This window comes from Microcaecilia unicolor, chromosome 8, assembly GCF_901765095.1.
Source record: "Microcaecilia unicolor chromosome 8, aMicUni1.1, whole genome shotgun sequence".
In the NCBI taxonomy this organism is placed as follows: domain Eukaryota; kingdom Metazoa; phylum Chordata; class Amphibia; order Gymnophiona; family Siphonopidae; genus Microcaecilia; species Microcaecilia unicolor.
Window position 1 is genome coordinate 89,037,685 of NC_044038.1, and position 18,469 is coordinate 89,056,153.

General features: G+C 41.3%; 1 protein-coding gene across 1 annotated transcript in view; it reads right to left on the reverse strand.

Annotated features, from left to right (window-relative positions):
- The window catches only part of ATP4A (ATPase H+/K+ transporting subunit alpha), a 119,485-nt gene that overhangs the window by 19,420 nt on the left and 81,596 nt on the right, over nt 1–18,469 (reverse strand). Inside the window, exons 18-19 of the mRNA XM_030212637.1 lie at nt 3,027–3,150; nt 671–816 (exon numbers count right to left, since the gene is read on the reverse strand). Coding sequence (XP_030068497.1) covers nt 671–816; nt 3,027–3,150 — 270 coding nt within the window. The remainder of the gene's footprint in view (nt 1–670; nt 817–3,026; nt 3,151–18,469) is intronic.

Here is an 18,469-nt window from a genome sequence, read left to right on the forward strand (position 1 = left end):
GCTGTTTGGGTGGATGCACAGTCAGTAGAGACACTGCCATTGTAATTACTAGCTTTCTGTGCATCATCTTGAGCATACTGTAACCATGCAATGTATAAAGAGAGAGAAATTTCAATTGTTCTTAAGTCTGGCTCCTAAAATCTAAGAATTTGCTCCTAATGCCCAGTGGTCAGGAAGGGATTCTTATGTGAACCACTTACTATATGTTCTTCATGGTTTCTTTTATTATTTTTTTTATGGCCTTTCTCTAGATTATCAGAAATAAATTATTAGCCTTGAACTTTAACTCAGATGGTAGATTTCAATGAATCTTCTTGCTGTTAGATCAATCCTGAAAACACATCTGCAGAACTGCAGCTGCAGAAATGAGTTCAAGCTAGATCAGTCAGATTTAACTGGAAAGCAAAGAATAAGAGTATTCTTTTTGCTGCCTTGATTTTCATTGATACTTTGAGCTACACTGACATGAAGGGAGATCAATAGTCCCACTTTCTTACCTCTGCATCTGTTATGCCCCCTTCCCCTCCCTTGCCTATTCTTGTCTCTTACCGTTTTCTCTTCTTGCATTGTCATTTTTAATTCTCCTATGTAAGCCACATTGTGCCCGCGTGTGTGGGAAAATGTGGGGTAGAAATGTACTATAAATAAATAAGAAGAGGGTCCTGCTCACCCATTCCTGACCATAGCTGTCTTCAAGGTCTTGTAACTTGTCGTTTTCCCAATTTGCCCGAAGCCCAAGGCAGTAAAGAGGATACCAGCCTTCCTGGGCCATGACAGTGAAGTAGTCTGTGAAACCCGCAAATGACTGGATCACACCTACAGGAGAGAAATATGGTGATCACTTATTGGTGCATTTTCAAATCACTTAGACTTACAAAGCTGCATAGTAACCTATGGAGCTTTGTAAGTCTAAGTGGGTTTTTTTTTTTAATCTTTATTAAGTTTTACTTCTATATCTATAAAACATAAATGTAGCGGAAATTTTAGAATTAAACACTATTAGGTAATACCTATTACCCAAAGTTCTTAGAGGAAAAATTTTTATAGCATTTATCCACAATATTTGAATCAAGATCTAAGAAATTATAGCATAAGTAAAATTTTTATAATCATAAACTAATCAGCGGAAGGGTGAAACATATATCCACAGTCAAATATTAACAGCATTCTCTTAATTACGGGTTCACCTCCAGAGGCGAAACACTTTTTTCTTTTGATTCAATAAAATCTAACAACTTCTTAGGGTTAAAGAAAAGGTAGTTAACCAAGTTAAAGGTAATACAACACCTACAAGGAAATTTCAAAATAAAAGTTTCCCCTAACTTTAAAACCCTAGCTTTTTATACATCAAAAATTCTTTTCTTTTCCTCTGAGTGGCACGTGCCATATCAGGGAAAACTTGTATCTTACAGCCCATGAATAAATCATTTATATGTCTGAAATATGATCGTAGAATGTTATTACGATCAAGCTCAAGCGCGAATATTACCAACAGAGTTGTTCTTTCAGAAATAAGTTCAAGAGAAGTTTCCAGGAACTCTGTCAAATTCAGTTCAGCGGGAGGGTCTGCTTGAGATTTATCTGTAGGTAATCCAGGTCTTCCTGTAATGTATTGGATTCTCGTTATAGGCGGATAGGCCTCCTCCGGAATCCCCAATACATCTTTAAAATATCTTTTAAGCATATCCACCGCATTTATCAAGGGGGATTTCGGGAAATTTAGTAAGTCTAAGTGTTTTGAAAATGAACCCCCTCGAGTAAACCCTTCAGCCTTCTTTCAAGTTGTATCATAGCCTGAGCTGCAATCTCTGTTGGATCAGAGGTGAACATTTAAATTCCTTTGTCCTCTGATTACCCCCCCCCCCCCCCAAAAAAAAAAAAAAAAAATCTATCCTTTCATCTTCCATATAATTCCTTAAAGCCTTGTTTATCTTGCTCCATAGTGCTCATCCTCCAACAGTTAATTGCATTAGTCAGACATCAGTGAGGCCCAGTCTTCACGACAGTGCTGATTCTGTACTGGAGAATGTTTGATGTGTCTCCACAGCCAACAGATGAGCAAATTGTTATTGATCTTACTGCATGGAAGTTGGAGCCATTTTGTACCAAATGAACAGGCATGAGACTTTGAATTACTTAGTACAGATTATAGGACCCAAGGAGGTCCATAGAGAATACACAAGACTGATTCAGGCTGTTGATTGAGGACAGCATTAAAACTTTCACTGCTGACATGCCAAAATCAGGAACTTCTCCTTCCAGTGACACCCAGTAAAGTATAGGTTCCCTCCAACAAGCAAATTCCATGTAACTTTCCAGCTGACCCTGTTTTTTGTCTTGGCCAAGACTTCAAGCAAAGAGCCGGTTTGCATCCTACCACTATGAAAAGAGTGAAATGTGAATGCCTGGCAACATAGAGAAAGTTGGCAGAAAAAGATACTTTTCTTTCTCTCTCCTCTTGTATCTATGGTAATTGGCGCTAACAGATGTCTACCTTTTGATTCAATTAGCATTAACATTTTTGTAGCCTAGGCCTCTTAAATGAAGGGGAGGAACATATATAAGGAAACATATTATTTTTCCATTGTTAAACTACTTAGGTAATGAATTTTTATGGACACCATATCAAAGATTAACTATAACTTATCTTCAGTTCTGCTTTTCATTTTCTCATAACTAAAATTCCTCTCTGTTGGCCCCAGGTTCTCTTAATCCTTAAGACATTTTTCCTCTCTCCTCCATGGAGGCCATTCCATGCATCTGAAGAAATACTTTTTAATGTTACTCATGAATCTCTCTTTCAGTATCAAACCAATATCTTTGTCCTGGAACTTCATTCCTCTGAAAGCTGTGTGATACCTGCAGACTCTTTTTATACCTTTAAGGTACTTCATCATCTCCATTCAAAATTAAATTTACTGACTTCGGTGAAATCACTTGATATTCACAAAGAGAGGGCCACATTCAGCTCGTTATACACTGCTTAAAAGTGCCTTCTGGAGGAGGAGGAGGAGGCTATAACCCACCAATTTGGAAATAAGAGTAGACAGCCAGAGCCTCATTCACCAGACGGTCTCTGCGAGGGTTTCGTGGCTTCAGGTGCATGATGTCACTCTCAGCTTTCTCGTAGGCCAGGGACACAGATGGGAACTACAAGCATACAAAGAATAAATAATTAAAATGCTGTCTTGTTTCTGCAGGAGCAAACTACTGAGGCCTAGCATCCTTAGGTTTTTATTTCTACAGAAGACAAAGCATAGAGTAGTTTCCAAAAAATGATCTATAGCAATAACTGAATTATGATGATCTATCATGGATGGGAAATGATATACCATGGAATAGAGAGTTTTTTTGTTGGCAAAAAGATTTGTTATATAATTATAAGATGAAAATAAGAGCTAGATAACATGACTTATGTAGAACAATTGGAGAAGTTGACATTATTTAAACCTGAAGAAGACTCAGAAATTACTTGATAGTGGTAACGAAAGACATACAGCTAAAGGATTGTTATAACTTGTCCTTCACCTTCACTGAGGAAAAGACAAGAAGCTATGGTCTTAAATTGCAGCGGGGAAGATTTTGGTTAGACATTAGGAAGAGTTTAACTGTGAAGTAGTCAAGCAACAGAACAAATTACCAAAAGAAATGATTAACCTGATATTGGAGGTTTATCAGAACACAATAGACAAGCATCTCTGAAATGGGTTAGGTACAGAGGATCCTGCCTTGAGATACAGGATAGATTAGATGATTCCTGAGGTCCCTTCATGCACTATCTTTCAATAGTTCTTTGATCATTCTATATATACGGTGCAAGTCTGAAAATGGTTGAACTCATTGGACTTCAAGATTGAATACCTTGTGTAATTTTGAAAGGAACTGCTTTCACTTTATCACAAAAACAGGAATTATGTCTTCTTTCATTGGCAGGAAGAGCAGGGTGGGTATAAGCACCAGATAAACTAGACAGTCACCTAGAGTACCATAGTTTGGGGGGTGGGGGATGGCAGCAGCTGACTACTTCCACCAGCCCTGCTTTTCAACTTAGTTTGCACCCACTGGCTGCATGTGTACCACCTCAAATGATTTAAATGAATCACAATTAGCTTTCTGCTACCCCTGAACTGTAAGAAGGTAAGTAGCAGCTAGCCTGAAGATAGAGCAAAGTTATGAACATTGGAGCCATGTCTTCCCCCCCCCCCCAAAGTATCATGCCTGTGATGCTGCCAAAGGGGGGGGGGGCAGTATAAGCTTCAGTTGTTTCAGAACGCTGTCATTAAACTAATTTTCGGTTCCTGTAAATTTGATAGGGCCATGCCTCTGATGATTCAAGTACACTGGTTGCCCTATAAGGTGTGCATTGAGTTTAAAATTGATTGTTTTGAATTTAAGATATTGAGGGGAATGGGTACAGAATATCTTACCCATATTAATACCTACCCAGTGATGAGATGTGAGTTGCGTTTTTCTACTCTATTAACGTCGAGTTACCTGATAATTAAGCATATCTACTTAAAAGTATATTGGATAGTTTTTATGATTCAAGTTGTAAAAGTCTGGAATAATCTCCCATTACAGATCAGAACAATACCTTATGTTCTTTTTTCATAAATATTTTAAGGTTTAGATATTGATACATTAATCTTAGCATTTTAAGTTCTAAAATTCTCAACATACTATGTTGACTTCTTGATTGTAAGCTGTGCAGAATCCATAGGAACTGGGCAGAATATAAGCACCCAGAATAGAACAAGTGCACTCAACCTAGTCCTTGAGACACACCTAGCCAGTCAGGTTTTCAGGACACCCACAATGAATACGTAAAGAGATTTGCATACAATGCAGGTAGTGCATACAAATTTGTCTCATATATTCATTGTGGGTATCCTGAAAACCTGATTGTCTAGGTATGTCCGAAGGACTGGGTTATGAGCGCCTGGAATAGAATAGATGAGGAGTCACAAGCATGTGCGGTGTAGCACTAAGGATTCCTTGAGGGTGACAACAATCACAATCTAATCCAATCCAACATCCCCAGCTCCAGCAATATGTTCTCAGCATAATTTAATTTTCTTTTCAAAGTGGTTCAGCAGTAGCTGCTGCATTGCATTGCTGAGAGAACTCTAGTCTTAATTGAAGGCAGCTGAGCTCAGCAATCAATAGTTTGCAGTCAGAGCAGCAGCACAACAGCTGGAAGAGTCCAGTATGGATGAGATGGAGAAAGAAAACTGGTCACTACTCACTACCACACTGATCCATCCCTTCCTGCTTCATTTATTAACTTTTAGGCCTGGTCTGATAGAGGTGAGGGGGAGGCCAGGAGGAACTTTGGAGGTTTGCTTCCTTGGCTCTGTTTGCATGTGTCCCTGGGAGGGAGGAGGAAGGAGAAGAGCATGAGCTCTGCGGGTTGACGTGGGGGGGGGGGGGGGGGGAGTGGTGAGAAGAATACTTATGGAGTCCAGAGAGAGGAGAATGCTTATGGGCCTTGGAGGGGGGAAGACAGGAATACTTAATGGGGTCTGGAGAGATAGAGAAAAGATAGTTCTATAACTGGGCATGTGCAGTTACATCTTGTGTGCATAAGTAAACACAGAAAAGTGGCACTTACGTGCATTAAGTGCACTACAGGGAGAGAAATACCCAGTGTTCCTGAATGTAACTTACCTTGAGCTACTACTGAAAAAGGTGTGAGCAAAATCCAAATAATAATAATAATACACACTTCTATAAGGGTGTGTATAAGTGCTATAGCATGTAACTACAAAGGAGTGTACATGTGGGTGGAGCACTCGAGAGGCAAAGATGGGGCTTCCACCTACATATGCACCTTATAGAATACATTTCATGCTGCACTTAGGCACACCCATTTGCACCTCTCACTGACATGGCTTTATTGGGCATGCCTAAACTTATGTGTTCCAAATGTAGGTTTACACTAGTATTCTGTAAAGAAATGGGAGTGCCCAGATACCTTTATAGAATAGGCATTCCGTGTTGCGGTGCCTAAATGGAGGTGCTCATTTATAGAATTGCTCCCAGTGAGGGGAATGCTTCTAGGCTGGGGAAGGGGGGGGGGGAGTGAGGTAGGAGAATGCTCCTGGGGTCTGAAAGGTTTGTAAAGATTGAAGGGAATGATTCGGGGGTTGGGGGGGGGGGGGGGGACAAAGAAAGGGAAATGTATCTCAGACAGAATGGGGGAGGTAGAGAGAGAACAAGGAATGCTTCTGGGGTCTAGTAGGGTCAGGTGAGAGGGAAGAAAAAAAGAATGTTCCTAGTTCTTCTGGTGGGAGTGGGGGAGAGAGGGGAATGCTGTTGAGCTAGGAATAGGGCTAGAGGAAGGAAGATGGGGAATGCTTCCAAGGCTGGGGGAAGGGGAATCTAGATGATGATAGTCATAAGGTGGGAAAGGGAGGAGGAGGAGGATGGTGACCTGGTTGGGAAGGAAAAAAGAAAGGATGTTGTTGCAGTCTAGATCATGGAGGAGAGTTTTTTTTTTCTGGTCTAGGGGCTGGATGCTGTCAGGTAAGGGGAAAGAGAGGGAGAGAGGATAGAGAAATGGAGGGGGGGGTGGGGGTTCATCCTTAGCTTAAATTGTTGGATGTTGTTTGTGTTTGCTTTTTTGAAATATTTTATGTTTTTAATAACTGCTAGTGGCTTTTAGTTGTCAGTTAAAAACATTCTTGCTAATCGCTTAGCATAAGTGCTGCCGAAGCTCATTACTGATCCTCAAGTAGGATTTGTGCATGATTGTCGAGCTGTTAATAATATTAGTTAAATTTTGGCTGCTTTATAAGCAGTACGCTTCCAGGGGGGAGCCATTCCTACTGATCACCTTTGATGCTAAAAAAGCATTTGGTCACGTAAACTGGGGGGGGCGGGGTTTGCATGGTGGCCTTGCCAAATACGGAATTGTAGGCCAATTTGGGGACACATTTACAGCACTATATTGTGATCCTCGAGCATTTATTGGGGTAAATGGATTAGTGTCAGGTACTTTTAATATTTATCGTTGCTCAAGGCAGGGATGCCCTTTATAGAGAGATTTTAAATAATCAAGATATTAAAGGGGTGCAGGTGGGGCGCTCTGAATTTAAAACCTCTTTTTGCGGATGATCTCTTGGCCTACTTGACACACCCTAATGAGTCACTACTAGCACTCCTAGAGAGCATTCAGGAGTATGGGGATTTTTCAGACATTAAATTGAACATGAGTAAATTGGAAGCATTAGTGACTACCCAGCATAGCCAGGAATCCTGGGAGGGGCTTCAGATTTGTTTACATATCTAGGTATTCAACTTCCATCCATTTCAAAACAATTATATAAATGTTTTTACAGCTATCTTATCCTCAGGAAGTGATTGAAGTACATAAGTAATGCCACACTGGGAAAGACCAAGGGTCCATCGAGCCCAGCATCCTGTCCATGACAGCGGCCAATCCAGGCCAAGGGCACCTGGCAAGCTTCCCAAACGTACAAACATTCTATTTATGAAAGCCTATCCTTTGGACCCAAATTAACGTCCTACTATATGCGACTGTATTATTACCCTTTTATCACCATCTCTCCTTATTTCACTCTTGCTTTATAATACTGTTATTTTATGCTCCTACTTTATATTCTATTTGTATAAGCCACATTGAGCCTGCAACTGTGTGGGAAAATGTGCGGTATAAATGTGTTAAATAAATAAACAATATCACCTGCTTGCAACTCCCTGTCACACTCTTGTATGACTGTTTCCCAGATGGCTCCATGTCCTGCAACATGTGCCAATATGAATCTTGAGTAAAGATCAATGTAAATTGAATTATGGATGTAGCCAGATTTTGTTGGGAGTGGCAAAAAATCTAAATGGAAGATGGAATTCTTACAAGGGAATTGGAAAATGGGTGAGCTGGGTAGATCATGGATTTAGAAGATTATGGGGCTCATTTTCAAAGCACTTAGACTTACAAGGTTGCATGGTAATGTATGAAACTTTGTAAGTGTAAGTGCTTTGCATCCTTATTACTTACAAGCCTCAACAGATAAAATCCCATCTGCATTTAAGCATGGTGTAATCCTGAGGCCCCTGTGGGAGGTGTGGTGTGCTCTCTTAGCATTTGGAATATGTCTCAGCCTAAAATGGATTTCTTACCAATAATTGGCAATTTAGATTCCCCCATAGGTTGGATACTGAGGTATTTAGGCGGTAGGCGAAGCATGGGATTTTACACCTGGTGTCCCTGATTCAGCCTAATGGTACAATAAGGCCTTTTATAGCCTAGTGCAAGGTGTATTAAGATCTTTTCACTTATATGGAAATAAGCCACTAAATACAATCTCCACACCAGGGCAAATCTCATTGCGGTCTGATGGAAAAACTCTTGAATTTTTTTTATACATCTCCAAGAATATTGCCTCGTCCCTTAAAACACCCAGAGAACACCTATTGCAGTACAAAGAAAAAAAAACACAGAGAGAGTTCCTGTTGCAGTGACATAATCCAGAGCTTGGAAAACTGACAAGAATCATAAAAGATCTACAGCCACTATAGGAGGTTGAGTTACTAAAAGAAATAATCCCAGCTTCACCTGTTCTGGCCTTCTGACAGTCACATAATCTGAAACAAAAATTAGTGAAAAGCAAACACCCAATACAAGCTCAAAAAGAAGTGAATGGCACACACCCCTGCAATATACCAAACTAAACTGTGCCAACCATTTCACACTCACATGGGAAAAACATTCAGTATAAGGGGATCCTTCATATGCTCATCTTCAAATCTAGTATATATCATTCAATAAGGGTGCTTCATTGGAGAGACAAGTCAGATGCAAAAGACAAGAATCAATTTATACAGACGACATAGTAAACACCACAATGCCAACTAGGATGTCACTTCTGTGGGACAGAACACCGCATCAATGATTTTATGGTGAAAATACTAAAAGGAAATTTTAAGATGATCGAGGAACCTAAGACCTTTGAAATCAAAATGATGAAATATTTTGGCATCCACCAGCCAGGACTTAACAAGATCTGGGTTGTCTATCACATTACAAACGATAAAATTATACTGCTTTATCACCCTCTTATCATCCATCCATCTCTCCCTGACTCTCACCCACCTAGCTCTCCCTGACTCTCACCTTACCCACCCCTTCCCTCTTCCTATGAGACTGTTACTGGAATGCTTTTATAACTCACGTATTCTGATATGTGTCAACATTTGCTCATTTCTGATCTGAAGAATGGTTACCTTTGAAAGCTAATCAATCAAGAAATGTATTAAGTTTGTCCAAGAAAAAAAAGTATGATCTCATTTTCTTTTTTGTATTTTATTTTCTATCCCTATATTACCTTTAAAAGTGGACTAATATGGCTACTACACCATTTTGCTTTGAAACAGATAAAAAGCATTTGATGTTGGTTTTGGATAAACTATATGGCTATAGCACATAAATAAAACACAGAATTGGGAGTGTGTTTACTATCAGCACACATTGGCCAGGACATAAAATAATTACCCTCCAATATCCCCCTCCTTTGGCAAGCAGGACCTCTTTGGGTTTAAAGGGGGAGGGGGTCATAGTTTGTTGGGCAAGGAAATTATAATGGGGGAAAACTGCACAATTCAACACTGGCTCCTAGAGACACCACCCTCACATTAACAATTGCGGAGTGCTCGTTAGTGTTATGTTGTTGGAGGCCTGTGAGGCTTGCCTTACATTTTGGGATGGTTTGGGAACCTTACATAAAGATCTTTTCCCCAAAGTGAGGAGCCTGGTATTAAATGTCCCATCTTTATAGATGATGTGGAGGAGCATTTTCGATAGAACGTCTAAATCAGAATTTGGATGTTTGGTCATTTTCGAAAAAGGTAGACGTCTGCTTTTGCGTTCGAAAATGCTATGGCTGTCTTGTGATTTGGATGTCTTTTTTTTGGTCCATTTTTGAACAAAAAATGTCAAAATGCAAAACATCCAAAAGAGAGGAGGAGTGGCTTAATGGTTAGTGCAGTGGGCTTTGATTCTGGCAACATGGGTTCAATTCCCACTGCTGCTCCTTTTGATTTTGGGCAAGTCAAATGCACAAGGGTCATTTTTGGATATGACATCTAAGTCTGCATTTGGACATTTTTTGTAAAACATCCAAAATCAGAACAGGAAAGGTCATTTTCTACAAAAAGAAAAATCTATCTTTTCCTTTTGAAAATGTTTGGAAAAATGTTTTGTGATTTGGATGTTTTATTTTTTGGTCCATTTTCAAACAAATACATCCAAATGCAAACTACAAAATCCACAAGAAAATCCATTGTAAAGTGAAACCATTGACGTTCTAAGTGTGGTAAGATTTGGTTGTAATGTAAATCTCAAAGTGTATCAGAAAGTCCACATGGGAGAGAAACCATTTGCATTTATAGAGTCTGGTAAAAGTTTTGGTCAGAAGGTAAACCTCATAATGCACCAGAGAATACACATAGGAATGAGACCATTTACATGTCCTGAGTGTGGTAAAAGCTTTGGTTGGAAAGAAAGCCTTACATGGCATCAGAGAATCCACACAGGGATGAAACCATTTACATGCACTAAGGAGGTAAAAGCTTCAGTTGCATTGGGACAGGTAATTAGAGAATGTACACTCTTGCTATGAAGTATGGAAAAATACCACTCTGGTATATGTATATATGTAATGAGACCTCCTTTTCATCTATAGATCTGAATTCAAAGCCCAAATCTAATGATAAACAATAGACACAAGGTTCAGATAACATAGTAACATAGTAGATGATGGCAGAAAAAGACCTGCATGGTCCATCCAGTCTGCCCAACAAGATAAACTCATATGTGTATACCTTACCTTGATTTGTACCTTCCTTTTTCAGGGCACAGACCGTAGAAGTCTGCCCAGCAGTATTTCCCGCCTCCCATCACAGACCGTATAAGTCTGCCCTCCACTATCCTCGCCTCCCAACCACCAACCTCTCTTCCCCCACCTGCTCCGCCACCCAATTTCGGCTAAGCTTCTGAGGATCCATTCCTACTGCACAGGATTCCTTTATGCATATCCCACGCATGTTTGAATTCCGTTACCGTTTTCATCTCCACCACCTCCCGCGGGAGGGCATTCCAAGCATCCACCACCCTCTCCGTGAAAAAATACTTCCTGACATCTTTTTTGAGTCTGCCCCCCTTCAATCTCATTTCATGTCCTCTCGTTCTACCGCATTCCCATCTCCGGAAAAGATTTTTTTGCGTATTAATACCTTTCAAGTATTTGAACATCTGTATCATATCACCCCTGTTCCTCCTTTCCTCCAGGGTATACATGTTCAGGTCAGCAAGTCTTTGCTCATACATCTTGGAACGCAAATCCCATACCATTCTCGTAGCTTTTCTTTGCACCGCTTCCATTTTTTTAACATCCTTCGCAAGTTACGGCCTCCAAAACTGAACACACTACTCCAGGTGGGGCCTCACCAACAACTTGTACAGGGGCATCAACACTTCCTTTCTTCTGCTGATCACACCTCTCTCTATACAGCCTAGCAGCCTTCTCGCTACGGCCACCGCCTTGTCACACTGTTTCGTCGCCTTCAGATCCTTGGATACTATCACCCCAAGATTCCTCTCCCCCTCAGTACCTATCAGACTCTCCCCACCTAACACATAAGTCTCTCGTGGGTTTCTACTCCCTAAATGCATCACTTTGCATTTCTTCACATTGAATTTTAATTGCCAAACCTTAGTCCATTCTTCTAGCTTCCTCAGATCCCTTTTCATGCTTTCCACTCCTTCCCGGGTGTCCACTCTGTTGCAAATCTTAGTATCATCTGCAAATAGGCAAACTTTACCTTCTAACCCTTCGGCAATGTCACTCACAAATATATTGAACAGAATCGGCCCCAGCACCGATCCCTGAGGCACTCCACTACTCACCTTTCCCTCCTCCGAAAGAACACCATTTACCACCACCCTCTGTCGTCTGTCTGTCAACCAGTTCCTAATCCAGTTCACCACTTCGGGACCTATCTTCAGCCCATCTAGTTTATTTAAGAGCCTCCTGTGGGGAACCGTGTCAAAAGCTTTGCTAAAATCTAAGTAGATTACGTCTATAGCACGTCAATGATTCAATTCTCCAGTTACCCAATCAAAGAATTCAATGAGATTCGTTTGGCACGATTTCCCTCTGGTAAAATCATGTTGTCTCGGATCTTGCAACTTGTTGGCTTCTAGGAAATTCACTATCCTTTCCTTCAGCATGGCTTCCATTACTTTTCCAATAACCGAAGTGAGGCTTACCGGTCTGTAGTTTCCAGCTTCTTCCCTATCACCACTTTTGTGAAGAGGTACCACCTCCACCGTTCTCCAGTCCCTCGGAACCTCTCCCGTCTCCAAGGGTTTATTAAACAAATCTTTAAGAGGACCCGCCAGAACCTCTCTGAGCTCCCTCAATATTCTGGGGTGGATCCCGTCTGGTCCCATGGCTTTGTCCACCTTTAGCTTTCCAAGTTGTTGATACACACTCTCTTCCGTGAATGGTGCTATATCCATTCCATTCCCAGGTGTACTTTTGCCAGTCCCTCGCGGTCCTTCTCCAGGATTTTCTTCAGTGAAAACCGAACAAAAGTATCTATTTAGCAAATTGGCTTTTTCTTCATCATTATCTACATAGCAGTTCGCTGTATCTTTTAGTCTTACAATTCCCTTTTTAGTCATTCTTCTTTCACTAATATACCTGAAGAAATTTTTGTCGCCCCTCCTTACATTTCTAGCCATTTGTTCTTCGGCTTGCGCCTTCGCCAGACGTACCTCTCTCTTGGCTTCTTTCAGTTTCATCTGGTATTCCTCCCCGTGTTCCTCTTCTTGAGATTTTCTATATTTCTGGAACGCTAACTCCTTAGCCTTTATTTTCTCAGCCACTTGCTTGGAGAACCATATCGGTTTCCTTTTTCTCTTGCTTTTATTTACTCTCCTTAAATAAAGGTCTGTGGCCCTATTTATTACTTCTTTCAGCCTGGACCACTGCCCTTCCGCTTCATGTACGTCCTCCCAGCCCATCATCTCCTTCCTCAGGTATTCCCCCATTTTACTAAAGTCAGCACGCTTGAAATGCAGGACTTTGAGTTTAGAGTGGCCGCCCTCCACGTCAGCCGTTATATCAAACCAAACCGTTTGATGGTCACTGCTTCCCAGGTGTGCACCCACTCAGACATTTGACACACTATCCCCATTTGTGAGCACCAGATCCAGCATCGCTCTCTCCCTTGTGGGTTCCGTCACCATCTGTCTGAGCAGAGCACTTTGGAAAGCATCCACGATCTCTCTACTTCTTTCCGATTTGGCAGACGGAACCTTCCAATCTACATCCGGCAGATTGAAATCTCCCATCAACAGAACCTCTTTTTTCTTTCCTAATTTTTGAATATCTGCGATCAGATCTTTATCTAGTTCCTCTAATTGTGTCGGGGGTCTGTAGACAACACCCACGTGGACTGAGGTTCTATCCTCTCTTTTTAAGGTGATCCATATCGCTTCTTCTTTTCCCCAGGTCCCTGTCATTTCAGTCGCCATGATATCATTCCTCACATACAGAGCTACTCCTCAGCTTGGCATCAGGTAGAATAGTGGAAATTGACATCCCAGGAAAGCAATAAGGCATCCTTAGGAGCACTGCAGTGGACTTTAAAAAATGCTCCTAGGTACACATCTCACCATTGCTCCCTTACCTTGTCTGCTGAGCCCCACAAAACCCACTACCCCCAACTGTACACCACTACCATAGCCCTTACAGGTGAAGGGAGCACCAATATGTGGGTACGGTGGGTTTTGGAGCACTCACAGTTTCCTCCACAAGTGTAACAGGTAGGGGGAGGAAGAAGCCTGGGTCCACCTGTCTGCAGTGCACTGCACCACTACTAGACTACTCCAGGGACTTGCATGCTATTCTAATGGACCTAGGCATAACATCTGAGGCTGACAAGTAATATTTTTAATCACATTTTTTGGGGTGGGAGGGGGATAGTGGCCACTGGAGGAGTAAGGGGAGGTGATCTCTGATTCCCTTCAGTGGTCATCTGGTCATTTGGGGCACCTCTTGTGTGGAGTAGAGGAGTAGCCTAGTGGTTAGTGCAGCCGACTTTGATCCTGGGGAAGTGGGCTCAATTCCCACTGCAGCTATTTGTTATAAAAACAGGTCTAGCTCAAAATGTCAAAGTTTTAGTCTTGGATGCTTTTGTTTTGTTCCATTATGGCTGAAAGATGTCTAAGTCTTAGGAACGCCCAAGCCCCACCTTGAACACACCTCCGGCACGCCCCCTTGAGATTTAGACGTCCTTCTGACGGACATCAGAGAAAAACATCTAAAAAGAGGTTTTGAAAATATTGATTTGGACATTTTTGTGAGATAAATGTCCAAATGCAGACTTATGTCACTTTTTGGACTTTTTTCCTCTTTTGAAAATGAGCCTGATAATGTAGATCATCCACATATGGGGAAGATGGAAGGGTGGAGGTGTTGGGTTGAGTGAGGGTGTTGGTATCTTTGTTGAGAACTCAGGAGGCTATAAGAACTAAGGCCTCATGTAAAGTCCTTTATCTTGTGTATGCTTTGGGTGGGAGGGGGGAGGTCAAATTGATATCTAAAACAGCATGCTTACTGAACTATGTTCTTGTTGTTTACAAGTATTGGTTTTCTGTACTGTTCACATTTTGTATTATTCTAATTGCAATAAAAAGATTTAAACATAAAAACAGTATGTTTAATATGTTATGTTCTGGGGGAGAGTTGCTAGTGAGGTCCATGTTTGAGCACTAAAGAAGGAAGCCTGGGGAAAGTACAATCATTACTTCCCGGAAAAACTGACCTCTAACCTGAATGTGCATGAGTGACATCAGCAAGTGTGTGGAGAGAGATCTCTTATATAAGCATCTGACAGCTACAATATATGGCCTGTGATTGGATGCCGGCAAGTGCATGCCTGAATGGAGCCACTTCAGAGCCAACAGAGGAGCTACTTGGAGAGCCTGGTGTTTTGTTTTCTATCTAGGTGCTGTGTTATTCTTTTGTTTTGATCTATGGGAGTATAAGATGGGGAGGAGAGGGTAAAAGCAGACATTTGAGTGTTTCAAGTTTTGACTCTCTAAGGTCCCATGGATTCCTTTGTCATAATCAGAGGGGATCAAGGTCAAAGAGTCCTGGGAAGTATGAAAAGACAATGGGTCGAGGAAGATTCTTTGAGCCCAGTCCTTCTTTCACTGCTCTTCAGAATTAACTGTGATGTTTAAGGGGCCAAACTGGAGGGTGGTTTATTCATGTGTCCAATGATGCCATTAAAGAGGAGCAAGGTCGAAGCAACAGTTACTCCTGCTGCTATACCTTCGGCAGTCAAAGGTGAAGGGGCTCACCAGTTTTAGAGGACAGGAGTGGCCTAGTGGTTAGGGTGGTGGACTCTGGGCCTGGTGAACTGAGTTCAATTCCCACTTCAGGCACAGGCAGCTCCTTGTGACTCTGGGCAAGTCACTTAACCCTCCATTGCCCCATGTAAGCCACAATGAGCCTGCCATGAGTGGGAAAGCACAGGGTACAAATGTAACAAACCAGGCTCTGATACCCTGGGATTGGTAGCACAGAATGTTGCTACTATTTTGGGTTATGCAAGGTGTTTGTGACCTGGATTGGCCACTGTTGGAAACAGGGTACTGGGCTAGATGGACCATTGGTCTGGCCCAATATGGCTATTCTTATCTTCTGGGACTTCAAGACCTGAGGGAACTTCTCCCCTTGAACCTTCCAAGGGAAGTTACCAACTAAAGATCTGGCAGGTTGTAGCTAAGATGGAGGCTGCATTATCAACTCAATTTTGTAAGTATTTTGGGTAGACAGTGTGTAATGTCTGATCTGGAAAAGGATTGGCTCAACATAGAAGATTGGCTAAGGATCACATTAAAAGGACTGAGGAAGTACTGAATAGTGCCTTAATGACAGAAATTTGTTCCTGGAGAATAAATTGGAATGTTTGGGAAAATACTTAAAAGGAAAATATATATATATTTTTTATTTTCTGTGTTGATCTAAGTTGTCAACTTTATGAAATGTTTAATCAACATGTTGATATTTTCCATTTGGATCCCAATTCTTTACCTGATTTTGGGAAGGTTTACTATAGCCCTGGTTCTATTAAGAAATTGCCTCTAGAAATCTCAGTCCAGGTAGAGATGGCAGATTTAACCAAGATTCTCAAGTGTTCTAATCGGAAGTCTACCAACTAGGGAATGGTGGTTGCCACTTTTCGGAATATCTGAAATGGAGATACGGTTTTAACTTTATTTACTTAAAGAGCATTGGACAACCTGCCATGTTCACAAAATTCATGTTTCCATATGTTTCTCCTAGAACTCAGACTATAAGGAAATTTCTTCTGGTATGGCTAAGAGCTTTGTTTCTGGGCATGGTGTTCTTCCTGAAATAGGCTAGGAGATTCTTAATCCAATATTGAGGTTGAGGTAAAGATTGTCCACCAAATATATAGCCTATGGTGGTAAACAGCATCTGGACTGCTCACAGCCACAGGCTGAACTGACTGTGGTTCTTCAATGCTGGGGTATGCGTGGCTAAGTGGATCTCGGCGGTCACCTGGAAGTTAACCGGGCACCGGTCGATACTCAGACCAGTACCTGGTTAACTTCACATAAGTTAGCACAGCCTTTTTACTGTCCTAACTTTATGTGGTTATTTAGCTGGTTAGTGCGCTGAAAATTACTGCTAGCCATGTAAGTTTGCGCTCCGTCCCTAACCTAACCAGTTATGAGATAGCCAGATAGCGGCAATATTCAGCAACACTAACCAGTTAAGTGCTGCTGAATATCTTGTGCCGGGTTATTCAGCAGGTTTTAACTAGCAGGAAGTTTACCTGCCCAGTTAAACCATTTTGAATATTAGGTGGTATGTTTTTTTTTTTTTTTGCCTATTCCAGGGTTTTCCCATTTCTGGTTTGCAACCCCGAATGGATTGGCAAATTCTGCATTTGGGGTCAAAACCTGGGCCATCTGAAGAAAAAAAGGTTTTTGGCACACACCTCCTGATGAACCTGTGCTACAATTAGATTTATACGGGCTCCATGGAAGGCAAGGCATGACAGCAGCATCAGCTGTAATGCTGTAGGAGGGCCGGGAGCAACAGCATGGATAAAAAGTAGGCTACCAGGGGTTGCATGCTTTCTGCGGCCACAATAATGGGACTGCAGCCACAGAAACTTTGATAAGCATTGACCTATTCACTTAGAGACACTAATTGATAATCAGGAACAATTATTTAAAGTTCTGATTTTACTCCTTAACTCTTTCACAGATTTTGGATGATAGGGCTATTGTTATTTTTGGACCAATTAACATAGAGAATACCTACTGATAACTTTGTTTTGCTTATTTTTGTATTATTTGGCTCTCCACCCATTTTTTGGGGTCTTAGTAGTTGTAAAAGTGTTGATTTTTCTTTGTAGAATGTATGGGGGCTAGCTGAATGACTATCCATAAAGAACCAGGCATCTCTGTGTGGGTATGAAACACCTGATGGGGATCAACGGTTCAAACTCCCACAGAAGGTGATCTCTCCACAGGAGAACCAAAGACAAACGAACAAACAGTGGATCCAAACAAAGTCCTCTCACAGATGGTGTCTTCCTAAACAAGGTCTTTATTCAAATCAATAAAAACAACCCGTCAGAAGTCGTGTTTCGGCCGTAAAGGCCTGCGTCAGGGGTCTATGAAGTAAACATAAAAATAATAGTAAAAAAATACATATACACCTTAAATACATATATATAAAACATGTATATATCAATGATTACCTGTGGAGGTGGATGCTGGTGGCTTAGAGTTGTTTGTTACAATAATGGGTGTTTTGATGGGTTTCTAGCTGCTGCTTTGCAAGCCTCTTTTTTTTTTTTTACCATAACCTTTGGAACATGGAACAACAGTGTGAGAGTATGTGGGTGGATGGCAATGGCCAAGGGGCGCACTGCAGGTGCATAACCGAATTTTGTGGGTTTGTGCTATGTGACTTTCCTGCACAAATTTGCTGAATTGTATGTACTTCTGTGTAGGAAAACAGCTGTAACAACAACATTAGGTGATGTACAATTAAAAAATATATGTAAAGAGCAGTTAAAAGACCTGGGGGCTCTCAGCCACTGTCTTGGGGAACTAGGATAGAGGTTGGAGTCCTACTTACTCTCACCTTTTTCTTTCTCTATCTTTCTCCTTCCTACATTCCTTCTCATCACTACCGCAGCTGCTAAAAGGGGCCTGTATCCTCAGCCACTTATAGACAAAACCTTTTCTGTATTTGTTTCTACTGTTCTATCATAGTTACATGAGTATGATAAAGAAGAATGTTTGTTGCTTATTGCTGAATAAAGGTACTCTGTATGGAAAAGTATATTTGTGAGTTTTGTTGGGACTGAGGGACCAACAGTTGTGGAT